The sequence below is a fragment of the Scomber scombrus genome, chromosome 5 (assembly GCF_963691925.1).
Source record: "Scomber scombrus chromosome 5, fScoSco1.1, whole genome shotgun sequence".
Classification (NCBI taxonomy): domain Eukaryota; kingdom Metazoa; phylum Chordata; class Actinopteri; order Scombriformes; family Scombridae; genus Scomber; species Scomber scombrus.
The window spans coordinates 19,382,873-19,400,935 of NC_084974.1; the positions used below are offsets into that span (position 1 = coordinate 19,382,873).

General features: G+C 42.0%; 1 protein-coding gene across 1 annotated transcript in view; it reads left to right on the top strand.

Moving 5' to 3' along the window:
- The window catches only part of robo1 (roundabout, axon guidance receptor, homolog 1 (Drosophila)), a 126,771-nt gene extending 109,447 nt beyond the window's left edge, over nt 1-17,324 (top strand). Inside the window, exons 19-30 of the mRNA XM_062419704.1 lie at nt 2,320-2,346; nt 3,936-3,978; nt 5,673-5,827; nt 7,821-8,207; nt 8,946-9,062; nt 10,137-10,281; nt 10,662-10,892; nt 11,597-12,096; nt 12,196-12,381; nt 15,365-15,640; nt 15,740-15,933; nt 16,057-17,324. Of these exons, the coding sequence (XP_062275688.1) occupies nt 2,320-2,346; nt 3,936-3,978; nt 5,673-5,827; nt 7,821-8,207; nt 8,946-9,062; nt 10,137-10,281; nt 10,662-10,892; nt 11,597-12,096; nt 12,196-12,381; nt 15,365-15,640; nt 15,740-15,933; nt 16,057-16,071 (2,276 nt within the window). The 3' untranslated portion in view covers nt 16,072-17,324. The remainder of the gene's footprint in view (nt 1-2,319; nt 2,347-3,935; nt 3,979-5,672; nt 5,828-7,820; nt 8,208-8,945; nt 9,063-10,136; nt 10,282-10,661; nt 10,893-11,596; nt 12,097-12,195; nt 12,382-15,364; nt 15,641-15,739; nt 15,934-16,056) is intronic.
- The last annotated feature ends 739 nt before the right edge of the window (nt 17,325-18,063 follow it).

Below are 18,063 nucleotides of genomic sequence, written 5' to 3' on the forward strand. Positions count from 1 at the left end.
ACAAGCTTAAAGTGCTCTTGCTGTCCTTTTAAAGCAAGGTCCTTTGATCCAGAGGAGTGAAGCATTGCATATCTTGTTAATAGTGACTACTCCCCATGTGTAAATCCAAGAATTCCTGGCCATGTGTGCTTTGTTTACATTTCAGCGCTCTTAGAGTAGCCACAGCGTAACCCAGTGGGTTTTCACCTGACTTGAGTCAAAGTGACAGAGTTCATGACATGCCCAACCTCTGCCCACAGTAGTTAGAGTATAAAGATAGTTATTAGCCTTTCTTTCTGAGTCTCAGTTATGTGTGGGCTGCCTTAATGTATGGCCTTGGGCTGTGCAGCTGCTGCCTGTGAGCACTACCTGCACTATTCCCCACTCTTGGGCTCCGATTTACTAATGACTGCCAGGGTTAGAGGAGATCCACCCTTCAACCCTGAGACACACAGACAATACATGGACTTAGCTGTTCCTAATCTGTGGCTGTCACACAGAAAACACAGACTGGATCTGAGTACACTGAAGTCATGCGGTAATAGTTATATTAGTGTGTCATGTGAGTCATGTGAAAGTGAGAAACACCTAAGCTAAGCATTTTCTTGAACTCTGTCTTAAGCTTACGTCTTTTACACACACCTGTGTGGTCTATAATGATCAAACTTCTGATATTTTAATATGGTTTATGCTAATATAAAACACAAAGTAACATGACATTGCAAAGGATATCTTGATACTTTAAGTCTGATAACACATTAATAGTAATATGTTGTTAGTAATATGAGTAGTAATATTAGTTAGTGTTGCTATGTGAAGAAATTATATGCCTGCAAGTTAGGACATCTTCAGGATCAGCAAGTGATACAGAAGCATACATTGTAGGCTGAGGTTATCCTCCAGCTCTCTGTGATTCTATATGTTGATGTTTACTCACATAAACTGAAAAAGCTCTTCATAACTCTTCAGCCCCCCCCCCCCCCCCCCCCCCCCCCTCTTCTTCTCAAACACCCAGACCACAAGGGGCCGAAGTCTTTGTTGGAACTGGTAACTAAGAATGTTTTGAAAAGAGTATAATTGCAACCACATGAAGCAATAATCTGCACTCGGGGTGAAATAGGATGAATTGGGACTTGTGTGTGTTCATGTGTGTATGGTGTCATCATATTCCAGTAGTATTTAGTAGTTGTTGTTTTTTTCCCTGACAATGAGTGTAATAGTGCAAGCCGACATTGTGCAATTCATTACATTATTGTATGTAATGGCTGGAGACAATAATCCAAACAAATCAGAAAATAAATAAATACATAAATAATTAAATAACAAATCCTACTGCAGTTACAATTTAATCTACTCTGGAATTGACGGTCTGATTTATAAGTTAAAAGGTTATATGTCACGCAGACTGTTTTGCCTATCAAGTGTTAGTCTGTCTCCTCTTCAAGGCTTTCATCAAACTGATAAAAGCCATCAAAAAGCTCAAATCTTTAGACTCATTTGAGCATCAAGAGGAGATATTCAAACATGATAAGATCATTGTGGCATTTACAGGACATTTGCTGGCACAGGTACGGCATAGATAAATTGTGGAAATGAAAATGTGTATCTCTCTTCTCAGATTTCTCACTCAGATGGAGTTTTAGGTTGAAGTCAGCAATTAAAAAACAACAACAACAACAAAAAACCAAGCACATATTCAAGACAGTGAACTGGGTGAAAACCAGCATGATGCAATGTTGCATCAACAGCAATTTTGACTTTAGTATTTATTGTGTAGAACTTCAAAGAAGGAAACAATACACTGGATCAAAGTGCATTTTATAGAATGAGAAGATACCCACAGACCACATTAGCCATTACACACACAAACTAAATCTTCCTGCAGTCATTTTCTGTTTTGTACAAGGGCACCTTCCAGGACAAAGTGTGAGTAATTGAGCTGTGTGGGTGATGATGTGAGTGTAAGAGATAGCAACAGATATCGCTGTGGTGTGTGACCCCCCTCCCAGCTGGGCTTTGACAGTCTGGGACAGGATTTGAACCAGCAGCTGGCTCAACACTCACTTTACCCCAGTTGGGGTCCAGGGATAACTGAGGGGATCAAAGACCAGAGGGCGGCAAGTTGCGTGTGAATACAGGCTAAAACACTTTTTTGAAAGTGTAGTACATAACTGGGGTGCAGTTGTAATAAATATTTTTTTTTTCACTTTAACATAAACTATGTTGGGATAAAGAAGATAAAAATGTGTCACAAAAACTGATTTCAGATGTTGTTAATGTACAATAATTCAATTCAAGGTTTTTTTTCTAATTTTATTTCTCTTTTTTTTCTCCAAACAGTGCCGTCCTTTACTTTCACTCCTACGGGTAAGCACTCTTCACACTGTTTTCATGCATTCACTAAATTTGTGCATCAGGCATTTCCCCCATATTGGATCTTTGAAACACTTAGCAGCATCAGTCCTAACAGGTGAAAGCAACTGAATGTGTAGCAGTGAACGAGGGACACTATTAAATAAAATAAGCCAGTCATTGCCAGAGCTTAAAGACCTACCTAGTAATAAATGGTCTATCAAATGTTTGGGTTGTGTCAGAACATAATGCTCAAAGAGGAGCAGACTTCACTACTGAGAGGCTGTTAAAACTAGTGGTAACTTGATCAAAGGGCTGCTGGCAACCACATATGAGATTTAAGAGAATGACACATCACCAGCACTCCAACACACCAATTAGATAGGCGAGTGGCAGCAGAGCTAAGGAGGTTATCTGTGAATTGAAGTGACACAGCGTAAAACAGATAACAGAAAAGCTTCTGTGTGCCTCTTTATCTTTCTCTCTCTGCGAGTTTGTATTTACAGCCCTCTCCCCGTCTTTTCTTTTTCTCGTGGACTTTCATTTGTCTGTACTTCTTTGTTCGTCAGAGGTGTGTCTGAGGTTTTGACAGTGCTTAGTGCAATGGCGAATGTGGCACATTAAATAAGTGAGAGGAGGTAAAAGTGAGAGAAACAATACAATACTGTGTGTTTGTGGCTACACTGGCTGATCCTGTCTGTGCAGAAGTCACATCTAAACAGTAGTAGTATTGTTTCTGTTGGCCTTGAGGCTCGCAATCAGGTAGAATAATTTGGCAAGCTTCTTGATCTGCTGGAAATATTTCAGGTGAAACACACTCCTTGCTTATGTGGTAAGGTTTTTGTTTCTTTAAGGAGAAAATCCCTCCCCTGGTACCCAGTGGAAAACCAGGACGTTACAGTACATTATGCTGATTTTAATCTAGAACCAGATTGTGATACTTTGGTTTGCATTACAGAGCTAATCTAAGAGTTCCTCTGGCTACATGCAGAGGCCAAAACCCATTCCCTGTTTTGAAAAATAGAAAAGGAACCGTCACAGCTAAGGCCCTACCTACCCCTCTTCCACCTTCTCTCCTCTCAGGGAAGAGATTGTAATTAAAGTTGGAAGTTTATCTCTCCTTCACACACCGGCAGCTTAGAGCTCCTTGAAAGAGTCCAACTTGCAGCGTGCAGAGCTTCAAACATACTGAACCCGAGCCAGACAACCAAAGAGCTCTGCATCTCTGTTCTTCATAAGCCTCTTACATATTGTCCTGCTTCTGTTGCTGTGTGTGACTCAGCCGAAATTAAGCCACACACACACACACACACACACACACACACACACACACACACACACACACACACACACACACACACACACACACACACACACACACACACACACACACACACACACACACACACACACTGATACAATACACACATACACACGTACAAAGAAGCATACCTATCATCGCTCACTGAGCTAAGTTTGACAATTCAAAATCAAATTGATAATATTGTGTTGACCTTGTATGACAATGGCCAAGATGATGATGTGATGACAGTAAAAATAGTCATGAAATTATTTTGGAAACTCATTATGGTCTCTCTTTTCAGTGGCATATCAGAGAGGTGGAGAAGGAGTGAGCAGCGCTGGAAGGTAAGATTTAGTGTGTGTATGATGATGATATTACAAATATAAAGAAATTTTTAGAGAACAGAATGATAATTAGAGTTGAATCTCAAAGACAATAGGATGGCACATTTTGAAAACATGAGTAGGGTTGGGCAAGTGTGCTTTTCTTTGACAACCACTAGGGGGAGTGCAGTGACTTTCTAAAGCAGTGTAGAGCAGAGGAGGGGTAAAGAGGTGGATAAAGTATGCTATGGTACTAACAGGAACAAAGCCCCATACAGTCTGCTAAGAGCCCATCCTCATCCCATATGGTGGAGAGCCACATCCAACCACAAGGCTGTGCCATAGCATCACCATGAAACATTGATGGAGACACACGCACACATAGCAGCAACAGCATACCTCTTCATGTTGTGGAATGGTGCATTGAACTCAACAATGGGACAAAACAGGTTAAGGCTTGGCAAACACTGTAGATCCAATAGAAGACACTTGGCATGTTTTCATACAGCTGGAAAATAGTGAAAATTGAGTATGCAGGCAATAAGGAAAAAAATGTATTTATTTACTCCATACTGAATGTATGCAATGCTGTTATGTGTACATTTGTGTGTGATGATGTGTTAATGAGTAGTTAGCTTGGAGCCATCAGCTGCAAATCTATATTCATTATATTATCCAGTTCTGTGATTGAATCCCATACGCAGCAAGGCTCTGTCAGCTCTGCACTAAGACAATGGCTATTCAATATCAACATACAACTGCCGGGGTGATTGAGGAGCTATTGTGAGATTGTATTTGGCTGTACAAGACAAATGTGTTCATTACCCAAAATGAATCCAAGAAATGAGTAATTTGAGTGGAAATGAGGTAACGTGATTCAATGCTAATTCAGTGTTGGGATATGCAAACTGGGAGTCATTCTGAGGAGATTTGAATACTGAAACAATATATGGCCCTGGTAGAGTAGCCTGCATTCGCTTTGTATGCTAGATTAATTTATTTCATGAGCAATAGGAGGCTATTTATTCGCAGCCCTTTAAACATGCAGTGTTTGGCCTGAGGTCATGTTGTACAGTAGAATCCTGTTGAACAAGTGATCTTGTATTGTATTGGGATTAAAGGCAAAGAAACAAGAGCAAGACATGAAAACAATGGAGATGGATGTCCAGATACATAGCTGCATGGGATTCTCTTCTTGTGCTGGAGTTTCATATCTTTTTTTCCTTACAGCTTAAAAAAAAAAAGTTTTAAATGATAGAGATGTTGTGTGACACCATGGAATCTACTAAGGGAACGTTTGTGGTTCACTGGCTGTTTGGGACGTGCATTTCGCAACATCGGGAGTGAATTTTATCTGGCTGTCTAATCCAGGCGGATCGCTAATACTCACGAGGGCTCAGGGAAAGTGTCATCGGCTGTGGCCAAATCAAGCACACACAATCTATTTAGCTGGGATTTTTTTCTAATGTGCTGCTCAGGCCATAATGTGTGTGTGCGCACGCGTGTGTGTATGTTTGTGTGGCCAAAAGGCAAAAAGTACTAAAGCCGGATTTCTAGTTTTTTCTATTCTCAGCTGCTGGATAAATAAACTCACCATAATCCTCTCTTTCAAATATTATGTTACTGCGGGTGTTTCAGTTCATTCACATAAATGTCATTGTGGTGTTGGCTCAGCCTCTTGCTATTGTTAACCATTTGGTCCCATTTTTTTGCAGGCCTGGTTTGTTAAACATTGGGGAATCTGCCACTCAGCCCTGGCTAGCTGACACATGGCCCAACTCCTGCTCCAACCACAACGACTGCAGCATCAACTGCTGCACTGCAGGCAATGGCAACAGTGACAGCAACTTGGCAACATACAGCCGTCCAGGTATGCCCTGTCGACACTATCATATGTAGGCAACAACCAAAACTCCCCTGAAATGCAACGATGCAGTCCTTGACAAAATAACTGTAATGATAAGAAATGTAGGCGCTGGGGGATCTACAGAGAAAAAGGAAGTAAAATCTGATATCTGGGTTAGCTCCCTGGAGAGTTTTTCTGTGTATCTCTCCTTTCCATGGGTCTTCACAAGAAAAAACTGAAGAAATATTAGGATTAAGAGTGCCTGTGTGCTTGTGTATTAGATTTATCTGAGGTTAAAGTAGAGCTGTTTTAGGCAGGAAATAAAAGGAGCACACTGAGAGGGGCTTATGGCTCTACTCTGTTGCTAATCGAATTGCTCTGCTGATTTCCATACTGTTGTTATAGCCAGTAATGTAATTTCCTCTAAGTGCTCAGTTATTTAAGAAATGTGCAGCGGGCGAAGAGGTCAAGGCTGGACTATAGGCAGTGGCCAAAACTAGAGTAAGAGAGAAAGAGAGAATGATGGAGGGGAGAAAGGTGCACCTGGAACACCAGATGGAAGAGGGAGGAAATAAGTGATGAAGAATAAGTATGCTAAAGCATACTCTGCAATGTATGGGCAGAGGTATAGAGCACAGATGAGATTAAACGTAGGGTAGGTGTAGAGGAAAAATGGCAAAGACACTTATGGAACACCACCAGGTGGCCTTTTAGTGTATTCAGCACTAATACAGATGTCAACAAAAAGGAAAAAAATTGGCCTTAAATCATAGGGAAAATGAACACTGTCAATCACACACACAGTGACTTATCTAAAAAGTGAACAGGGTAACACTGGCAGCCAAAAAATTCAGTTTGGATGACACATAACTTGTGTAACTAATGTTATGAATTTCCAGCCTTGACCCAAGTCTTGAACAACCCTATCCTCGGAAACTTGGACTGCGATGAAATGCTTTATATATTCTAAATTATGCACACTGGGACTATGCCTTAAGGGCAGCCCATAATTCCCATCTAGCTGTTATGCCAAATATCCGTCCAGCAATTCACTAGTTTCTCTGTACTTCAGACCTTTCCCAATGAGGATTAATAATTCATTCTGTAGACTTTATATTCGTCAAGTTCTGTTTTCTTTGTGCTAATCACCCTTCTGAGGTTGAAATGTTTAACTCTACCATAACATGGTGTGAGATGTTTAACAGGGAATAACAGGCTAAAGGCAGCCCTCACTCTTCGCATGACACCCCACTGTATGATGCTAAGGAGCTTGCCAGACGCATGCTTTGTGTGTGTGCCAAAACTAAACTCTGCGAACATTAAGAGGATCACTGACTAGGTGACAGAGCAAAGAAATAGGAGTTAATGTCCCTTTATCTCAGCCATAGGGGCGCTTTCACACATCAACCTTTGAAGTGTCAAGCTGTTCCCTGCTGCTGAAATGTGAGGCGCGTGGCACGAGCAGTGTGCACCTATGGCCGTCCTTGGTATTTACCGCAAGGCTGGCTCTCAGATCTGCTGGAGGATTTGAATATTTTATGAGCCAGGGAAAATTGGATCTGTCAGTGGAGCTGTGCTTTTACTGCACGCCTCATTCCAGGTCTTTGATACAGACATGTCTCTCTGTCCCTCTCAATGAGCAAAGACGCTCCCACCGTCAGATGGAAAAGAACAGAGATGACACCCACATTGAGTCATTGGTGAAACTGAGGGAAAATTGTGTGAGAAAGGTGTAATACCACCTGTGTCACTCACCTAAAGCAGATCATCATTTGGCAAACAAAACTGAGACTTTAAACTGAAATAGAAATGCCTCTTTGGTGGGCACAGTGATCCTTCAAAAGCCTGAAATAAATATGTAAATGTGTCTTTCGCTTTCCTCAAATAAATGCTTTCAGCTCTGCAGTATATCAGAGGATGCCCTATTGTTTCAAAGCATTTCCCAAACTGGCATACTGCTGCTAAGCTGATCAGCGGTAGACAAGATTGACTAAATAACCCTCCTCATGTTCTCCAGCGGACTGCATCGCCAATTATAACAACCAGATGGAAAACAAGCAAACCAACCTCATGGTGCCAGAGTCAGGAGTCTATGGAGATGTAGACTTGTCCAACAAGATCAATGAGATGAAGACCTTCAACAGCCCCAACCTAAAAGATGGCCGCTTTGTGGGTCCGGGGGGGCAGCCTACACCTTACGCCACCACCCAGCTCATCCAGTCCTCCATCATGGGCAACAACATAAACACCGACAGAGGGACTGGAGGGAGTGGAGGGGGACTTGGGGGTGGAGGGGAGATGAATGAGAAACACTGCTGGAAGCCCACCTCAGCACATCAGCAGAAGCAGGAAATGGGCTCCCAGCTACAGTACAACATCATGGAGCAAAACAAGTTGAACAAGGGTGAGTGTGTGGAATACCCAGCAGCCATGGTTAGAGGTCAACTCCGAGCCATGATCTTCCTCCACTTGATTTTTCCCTCTGTTCTCTCCTCTCCCGGCTCTTTCAGCCCCACTGTGGAAGCCTGTAGAAGAGTTTCATCCTCATATTTTCCTTGGTTTTGTCTCGCTCCTTTTCAGTCAACATAAGCGTCGGCACTCTTTCTTTCTGCCTGTCTGTATGGCATTCATGTAACCCCTAATCACCCTCCATGCAATCATGTGTAATCTTTGCCGCTGAATGTGGGCCAGGTCTGAGGTGCTGTCATTGTACGGTATCTGGGCTGTCTTTTTGTGATGAAGGCAGGTGTGAGGGTTTATCTTTGGTGTCAGATTTCTAAAGGAAAGACAAAGATAACTCTTAAATCTTTAGACAGTTTGAACGAAGCTATCATCACCCTATTGTGCCTGCAGAAAGGGACCACATCTGGTGTGATAGTTTTGAGATTTTTTGTGAAGATGCTGCATGTGCTCAAATACTTACCTGAAAAATATAAAGCATGAACTGCATGTCTAACACTAGGCTGTGCTCAGGTTAATTCCATTTCATGGTATACAGAAGTTTTGTCCATCTGATCAAATGTTGTTCTTCATTTCATTGTCTCTTATGAAGTGATTGCTTTCCTTGAACATTTCTATGTTAGCAAGATATCTGTCTGCCCAGGGCTGCACTAACCAAACACTCCATTCTCCCTACCATCAGACCGCTACAGAGGAGGTGACAGCCCTATGCCAGCCACTATTCCCTACAACCACAGCCATGACAGCCACACTGGGGGCTCCTACAACAGCTCTGACCGAGGCAGCAGTAGCACATCCGGTAAGGGGGTTGGGACATAAAAGACAAAGCTGCAAGAAAGGCAGTCAGAGGTTATTATATCAAGATATCCAAAGATGCTTTTTTTCCTTTGTTGTTTGAAGTTTTATTTTTGTTATCATCTTTTTGTTGCTTCTTTTAATTTATCAGCCAAAATATTTTCATAGCTTATTATTGTTGTAAATATACACAATACATCCCCAAAACTCCATTTGAAGATCCCAGTTTTTCTCAAAATGAACAAATGACTTTGAAACGCTAATAATGCATGCTTTAAAATGATAATTTGATTAATTTCCATGTCAGCCTATCTTGAAGAAAAATTGAAAGGAACATGCCTTCAGAAAGTGGAAAATTGCTGAATAAAAAGAGAAGAGGAAACTGACAAAGGCCAGGCATTTGCTTGTGCCTTTTGTTTCCTGGGTGCAATGTCATCCAAGAAAAATAATCTTATTTATTAACTCTTTTTTTCCCTGCTTTCCATTTTATTTTCTGTTTTGGCCTTGCTTAGTTTGCATTGCTTTTGCTAATTGGCTTTACTTTAATTCAAGTATAGCGCACCCTAATTTCATCAGGGCCTCAATGTCTGTCTGTGGACAAGGACAAATAATAACACATTGTGAACGGCATGCAACACTGCCACCTTAATGCCATGTATCCATTCTGATATTGCATTTCAAGTTCAAGTCATTAAGCCTTTAGTGCTCGCTTCACCTCACAGTTCATTGGTTCACAATTCTAATAGTTTGGTATTAATTGGACCCTTTTTTCCTACCTTTTTTCCTGGTACGGGATAATACGACTGTGGGGAAATAACTGTGTTTTATAGTATTTTGCATAATTTAATAACTGAAAAGTATGTGTGCACACTTGCATAAAGTGGGGTTGCATTAGCCTTTGCACTCTCAAATGTAAAACGAGCTCTTCTCTGTCAGTCCGTCTTGTTAATGCATTTTATCTGCTGTCAATTCCTTGTGATTTCTTCACATTAATAATTTAGGTTTTTCAGATACAACAAGAATATAAGTAGGTGTCTTGTGACTGACAGAGTGTTTTTATTTTCCTTTTTTTGAGCAGGGAGTCAGGGTCAGAAGAAGGGAGTGCGCACCCCCAAACTACCCAAACAGAGCACAATGAATTGGGCTGACCTCTTGCCCCCTCCCCCTGCAAACCCACCCCCAAGTCGGAGCACAGAGGAGTACTCTCTATCGATGGTACAAAGGTGGGACATAGACACAAAGACACAGCCAATCTGACATGCACCACACACATACACACACACACACACACACACACACACACACACACACACACACACACACACACACACACACACACACACACACACACACACACACACACACACACACACACACACACACACACAGTATTTAAATACTAATTCATTCTTCCTGCCTTTTCTCCCATTTCTCACATCAATGGCAAGCAATTGCCCCAAATGTTTTTGTATCTATTATTGCATGGTTCATGTCAAACCTTGATAGAAAGATGGCATGAATATTTAGTGATGTTTTTCTGGCTCCAGTATATGAAAACATGTTTTCAGTGAGTGATATGTGGCTTGTTTCTGTCTGTTGGCAGCTGTGACCCAGACATGCAGTGCCCCATGCCCCCCTCTCACATGTACCTGCAGCCTGATGAGCTGGAGGAGGAAGAGGAGATGGAGAGGGGGCCCACTCCTCCCATCCGAGGGACAGCCTCTTCTCCTGCTGCTGTATCTTACAGTCACCAGTCCACAGCCACCCTCACCCCCTCACCCCAGGAGGAGATGCAGCCAATGCTCCAGGATGCACCTGACAGTCATGAACGCAGGTACACCTGCAGAACAGCAGAAGAAGAGTAGTCAGGCCATGTAAAGATATTCAAGAAATGTATCTCATCTATAAAGCCTCATAGAGCAACATCATGTCCAAAGTATTATAAATTCATAACCGTTTTCCAAGTTATTGCCCATTACCTACATATTCAGTATATTATGCAGCACTGTTGGCCATTTTCCAAAAGCAGATTTTAGTTTAGCAGATCTTAGATTGATTTTCTACTTTCCAGGGAGCTTTTTGTTTCAGTTCAGCACAGCATTAAAATCAACTTGAGGAATTTGAAAGTTGGCTATAAGATTATTTTTTTTAATCACAGTGTATTATCATTATTAAATTAGGTGGTGATCCAGTTGTGAACAGTAACTATTAACAAGTAGGAAACGCAAATTCGCCAAATTCATATCTTCCTTTACGTCTATGATTTCTTGCTGATTTATATCTGGGTGTGATTTTTGGACAACATACAGAAGGAGCTGACTCCCAAATGTTTGTAGCTTTGGTATTCTGTAGAAAATGATCGGCAGTAATGTAAAGTACACATTTGTAGTTAATTGGATGTACAATACATGCATATCCAGCACTGTGATCCTGTCATAATTTGTTGGTCAATTTGATAAACCATTTTTGGATAATTGATCCAAAATATTATACATTTTTTTGGGATGGGATTCTGATACTGTATGTCTTGCCTTGCAGGCGCCATGCTGTGAGCCCGCCACCCCCTCCAAGGCCCCTCTCCCCTACACACACATATGGGTACATCACCAGCCCACTGGCCTTGGACACTGACGGTATGGAGGAAGAAGAGGATATATTGGAGGAAGAGGAGGAGGATGGTGACGAGACTGATGCAGAGGTGGCCAAGATGCACTACCACCACACCCACCCCCATACACATCCTCACCATCCCCAGATGCATCCGAGAAGGTTGCTGCTGCGAGGCCTTGAACAAACACCTGCGTCCAGCATGGGCGATCTGGAGAGCTCGGTGACCGGCTCCATGATCAACGGATGGGGGTCGGCCTCTGAAGAGGATAATGTCTCTTCAGGGAGATCAAGCGCCGTCAGCTCATCAGATGGATCCTTCTTCACTGATGCTGACTTTGCTCAAGCCGTTGCAGCGGCTGCAGAGTATACAGGTGTCAGGGTGGCTAAATATCCCAACACACAGGGCCAGGAAGTTGGAGGAGCTTCAGGTAGATTTTATATGGTCAGCCTCATCCACAAAAAATGTCACTGCAAGAATTTTAAGGATGGTTGGGTAACGCAAACTTCTCCTCTGTTTCTTTTCACAGCACGAAAATACCAAATGAACCCATCAAGCCACCGTCCTGGCAGTCCGGTGTCTACAGACAGCAACATGAGTATGGCAGCTGTACACAGGAGGCCTCCTAAGAAGCAAAAACAGCATCCTGCGGGCCATCCTGCGGGCCATCCTGCGGTCCATCCAGGGAACCAGCGACGTGAACCCTATAATGAAGGTACATATGTTAGTAAATGTCAGTAAATGTCATCTTTAAAAATGCAGATTTTCAAGATTAAATAAATCCTGTAAAAATCCAACCAGTCTACAACTCAAAGACGTTCAGTTTACTATTACAGAAAGCAACAAATATTCAATTTGAGAAGTTATAACCAGACTTTATTTTCTTAAACACTGACTCCAAACAATTAATCGATTCTCAATATAGTTGGAAATTAATTTAATAGCTAACAACTACGAATGAACTGACTGATCATATCAGAATTTTCACATGTAGAAGTAGGGTATGTTTTATAGAAAATTATTTCAATTTAATTTGCATGCATAATAGAGGTCTGAAAACAATGAGACAGCAAAGATCTCTCATATTTTAGAAACTCTGAGTTGATGTATGTATGTGATAAAAAGGTATTGATGGCTTTTCAGACCACAAACAGAACAACAGACAGAAAAGTAGCAGCAGTAGCAGGTTAGCTGTATCCCGCAAGTACACAGATGGCCAGTTTGTATCAATGGCTTTCCCCCTATTCCCTCTGCAGATATGGAAGGGAAAAGTGCAGTTTACTGTGATGTACTATCTGTAAATGACTGAGTATGGGCTTGCCTTGAGCCAGAGTTTTAATCATCTTCTCTCGTGTGTTTATGCACATACATGGCATCAATCCTCATCTGAGGCGGTGCTGAACAGATTGGGCGAGTGGTGGGCCGGAGGCCAGAGCCATAGTGGAAACAAGTGGAGTGGGGGCTGTCTCAGGGGAGCTCTGCCCAGCTTGGCTGTGCTGACACTAGGATGTCCCTCCACTCTAGCCACTAATGAAATTGATCCAGGTGCTCTGGCTCATACTGAAGTGCCACCTTTCACTCGCCAGGGGCCGAACATAAACCAAACAGGGGCTAAATACTGAAGCAGCTGTACACAGATGAAAAAGCTTTAACCTTGTTAAGTAAAAGAGCTATTGACTTTTTACAGCATCATTATTTACAACACACAGTCTAACAGTGGAAAGCCACTCTCTTTCACTTTGATCTTGCAGAAATGTAATTTCTCAAAATGTATCTGTATATGAGTGCGCGTATGCACACTCACTATGGTGTGTACTGTATCTGCTGTCCCAGAGCTGGCCCTCCTCTTAGTGTCAGGTGTCCTTGAGTGTTGGAAGCACTTGACAGGGAGATTTAATATCCAGCTCACTGGGAGCCAGACCAGCTATATCACTGCAGAAAATCCAACACCCCCCCCTCGAACTGCCGCCTCCTGCCATCATCCTTATATCCTGGCTCCTTCCCCATCCGCTGCCCCTCCCTTTAGAGTGATCTCTCCATCCCTCTCCACTCTCTCCTCTTCTCCCATGCTTCACTCTCCTCTGTCTTTGTTTGAGCAGCGAGGGGGCGGACTGACAGCTCTGCAGCTCTGTCTGTCCATCAGTCCTCCTGCTGATTGCATTTGATCTGAATGGATTGTTTTTCATTTGGAGGTTATTGCCTCCCCTGTCTCCTTCTCCTCTGTCTCCCAGTCCACCCCCACCCCACATACCCCGTCTGTGGTCTGGCAGACTGGTGTTGGGGTGATAGGTGAGGGAAGGTGATTTAATGAAATTTAAATAAGGACAAAAGAAATAAAATACTGACCATCTTTACTACACACACACAATATGATGTAATATATATTCCTATAATTTTTACATGACTCTACCTTTGCGGTTATTTCAAACTGAACACTAGACAACAGCACAATAAATACACAAAAATACAATTGGCTAAAGGCAGAAAAAAAATAACCAGCAAGGGAGGCAACCCCCCAATGCCTCAGCCACCTCCCCTCCCCACCCCTTGCCCCTCTTTGACCTACTCATTTCACTCTTGTTTGCACAGAGGATGTGGAAACACCCAAGTTATATTCCCCCCATGATTCATATTGTGTTTGACTCTAATGCCTTTGTCTTACTTCCTCTCTGAACTTAACCCTTTCCAGTCTCTTTTGATCTGTGTCTGCCTAATTAACCACCAAGACCTCTGATACACCCTCCTTGGCAAGCGCAGAAACACTTTTCAGACCTCAGCTCTGTCCTCCCCGATATTTCCTCATAAATCTAACTGGCGCTCTGCTCCTCCCTTGTAGTGAGCTATATCTCACAGACTGTGGCATTGATCGGACTCTGACTGAGGCAAGACTCAGGAGGCAAGAGAGATATTAAAAATCTGCAGACGCCTCTCTGCTGTATGATATTGACTGGCTCCCTTTTTTATTCAGGAGGAGTGGACAGAGGTGGAGGATAATCAGAAAAGTGTAATGAAGCTGCCTGATTCCGCCAACAAAACACAGCAAAGACATCAACTGCCCCATTAGCCTTTTGTGTGTAAAAAAGGAATAAAAGCTTTGATTCTCCTCAAAGTCCAGTGCTCTACCATCTTAAAAGTGTTCAGAATACAGGGTGTAAGAGTTTGCACCTGCTGCATTTATTAACTTTCTAATCCTATGTGGATTATGGGGTCTGGCCGCCAACAAATCCATCCTTCAGGTCGGAAGCTGATTTGAAGATGAAGAGCCATCGATCGCAAGCAGACACAGCTTTTCTCTCAGCGATTTGTTTATATGGCTGTAGATGTGTGAGAGGCCAGGCGGCCCACTGGCTGGCCTCATATGAATAATGGCTCAAGGACAAGCAGCATTGATTCATCGATGGGGGAAGTTGAGCAGGTCAGAGAGCCAGCTGCTGACCGTCACGCTCACTTCTTCCGCCTCTCTTGCCTCTCGCTCAAATCTCATAACCCTCTGGCAAGGTATCTATGAGTGTATGTACACATACTGCAGCTGTGTTTGTGTATCACCTTGTAGGTGTGAGACAACTGAGTGACAGATGATACACACTTAAGTTTCAAGAGTACACAGATCCATGTCCCTCAGTCTTGTGTAATCACCTAAACCCTAGTTTTTGAACTTCGTGTTTAATGTGTTCTTACTTCCTCTGTTTATCCTTCAGATCTCCCACCTCCGCCCATCCCACCTCCAGCAGTTCTCAAGTCCCCTACACACCCCTCCAAGGCAGCCCTGGAGGGCCGGGGAGTGGTTTCCCCCAAGGCAGGAGAGGGTCGAGACAAAAGAGGAGGAACAGGATGCTATCGACCCAGAGAGGGCTCAGACCCCAGAATCAGCTCCTCTGAACGCAAAGACGCTCAGGAGAGACAAAAGACTTCTCATGGAGGGAAAGGGAATAAACATGAGGGTAGCAACGCCAACAAGGCACGCCAACATGCAGGTGCAATATCAAGTTAAATACTATTCCATTTGCCATATTTCTATTTATATACTTTCTGAAAAGCTCAACACCTCCAATACGTGTGCTCTTTGTCCCTAGGTACAGAGGACATTCTACCTTATAGCCGACCACAGTTCCCCACAGTCAACAGCCCCCGAGACCCAAGCTCCTCCAGCTCCATGTCCTCCAGGGGCTCAGGGGGGCGGCGGAGAGGAGATGGAGGCCGCAGGAACCCTGCAGACATGGGCTTAAACACCACGGGGGCCTTCCAACCAGGAGATGAAGAGCTAGAGGTACAGGCGGCTATCAAGTTGACAAGCTCTCCCTCAACAGATCTGACTGTAGCAGATTTATATAAATATGACTGACTGTTCTGAAAGATGGATGCTAATTGAAATGTTTGTTTTTTCATCCAGATGACAGAAAGCTGAAGAATAGAGATGGTGAACAGGAGGAACTATCCTGATTTTTCCAAGAGTGGAGCACCATTGTTTCTCTTACAATTTTAAATATCTCAGTATTGCACCATCATGTTGGCTGCCATCATACTGTACATCAGTAGTGTTTCTTTACATCTGGAAAACAGACAAATGGGTTTTTTTTCTAACTTATCATTTTCTATGTCCATTAAAAAAAAGGAAAGAGTGTCTAAAGATAAAAGAATGGTGCATTCAAAACAAAATGTGCAGTAGGATATTTATGTTTAATTCCAATGCAATATGGAGTGAAATCCTACTCCAGACATTGACATGACTCAGCTTGCCTTGACAAGAACTTTGGAGAGCCGATACAGTCAGATGTTACTGTAATAAAAAAGCAGCAAGCAGAGAGGGGTGGACTGTCTGTAAATATACGTGTATACATGATGTCCTCTTGTTTTACCCATTGTGGTACCTCAAATTTGTCTTCCTTGTTTTAAGTTGCGAATTCTAATTTTATTATGCCAGTAAATATAATTATTTTATCATTTCCATCCATGTTGTAAATTGCTATATTATTTAGCTGCCCCAAGAAAGTGCCACTTTGGGATTTTTCATTTTTTTCTCCTTTTTTTGTAATGCACTGTTATGTTTCGTGTTGTCGTCGATGTTTGTTATTTGTTTTACTTTGGTTTTAAAAGCACAATCACTAAACTTTATTTTAAACCATTCTATCTATTAACCTTTTTGTCTTACTGGAGGAAAACAGGTATGACAAAAGAGTCTAGTTAATCCTGATGATGATGATGATGATGATGATGATGATGATGATAATGATGTAGGTAAAGGTTGCTGTTTACGAAGGCTGTGCTTGAAAGGAGACTCCTTGCATTGTGATTGTCTCCCTCTCCAGTTCTGATGCTAACTCAAGTGATGAAAAAGACAGTTAATGTGAGTCATAGCTGCAATGTAAATATCTTTTCGCATTGACCATAAACTCAGCTATTGCACATTAATCGAAATGGTTATGTTGTCTACTAATGCACTTAAACGAATGTCAAATACAGGAAATAAGAGTCACTTTGGGAATCTGGAGAGGTTGTAATTGGACAAGAAGAGTCTCTTTTCTTGACAAGACAGGGGTAATGATCCCTGTTTTTTTTTAAGGAGAAAGGGTGCTGTTGTTTATTCATAGGACATCTGCAAACATTTGTTTCGTAAAGCAAAAAAGTAAAAAGAACTAAAAAAAAGGATGAATAAAAAGGTTCAAACTATACATGATTTTTGGTCATTTGTCAACATTCTCTGAAAGGATATGGTCCATTTTTTTCTACATTTCCCTCATTTAAGTTCCACAAAGAAACCAAATCAACAATGTCTTAGCCCATCTCTTAATACTTAACCACTTCAACCCCAAGCTCATTCATTCCTACTGAAGACACATTTAAAAAAAAAAAACAGGTCTCAAATATATGGTTCAGTTTGTAAGACATTAATTTTCTAAAACAGCTGGGTACTGTTGTTCATAGCAAACATGAGAAAACAGAGCATTTGTTGGGCACTATTTTAATCTGCGGATCAATATATATGCATTCATAATGACTAGTATTTATTGTAGAAAGGGCCAAACGCATACATATCTTTAGGTGTGTGACACATGCATACATTAAAAAAAAAAGAAGAATGTATATAGTTTTTTACAGTTTACCTGTACACGTCTTAAAATTACATTGGAAAACTGGGCACACATGTACAAGTCTGATTTCCACTACCACAATTAGCTGTAAGTGGATGTTGACTTAATCACCTGTTTGCATATTAATGCATCAGCTTGCTCTGCCAGGCTTCAGACTTGTCAATGAATGACAAATAAATAGCCTAGTTACACTGATTATGTCGCATCTGCAAGGTTCTACAACAATGTTAGAACAGCTGTCTTTATGTGTAACCATCACACACAGATGTGGCTTATTATGGCGTCTATCAATATATCATAATTAAATA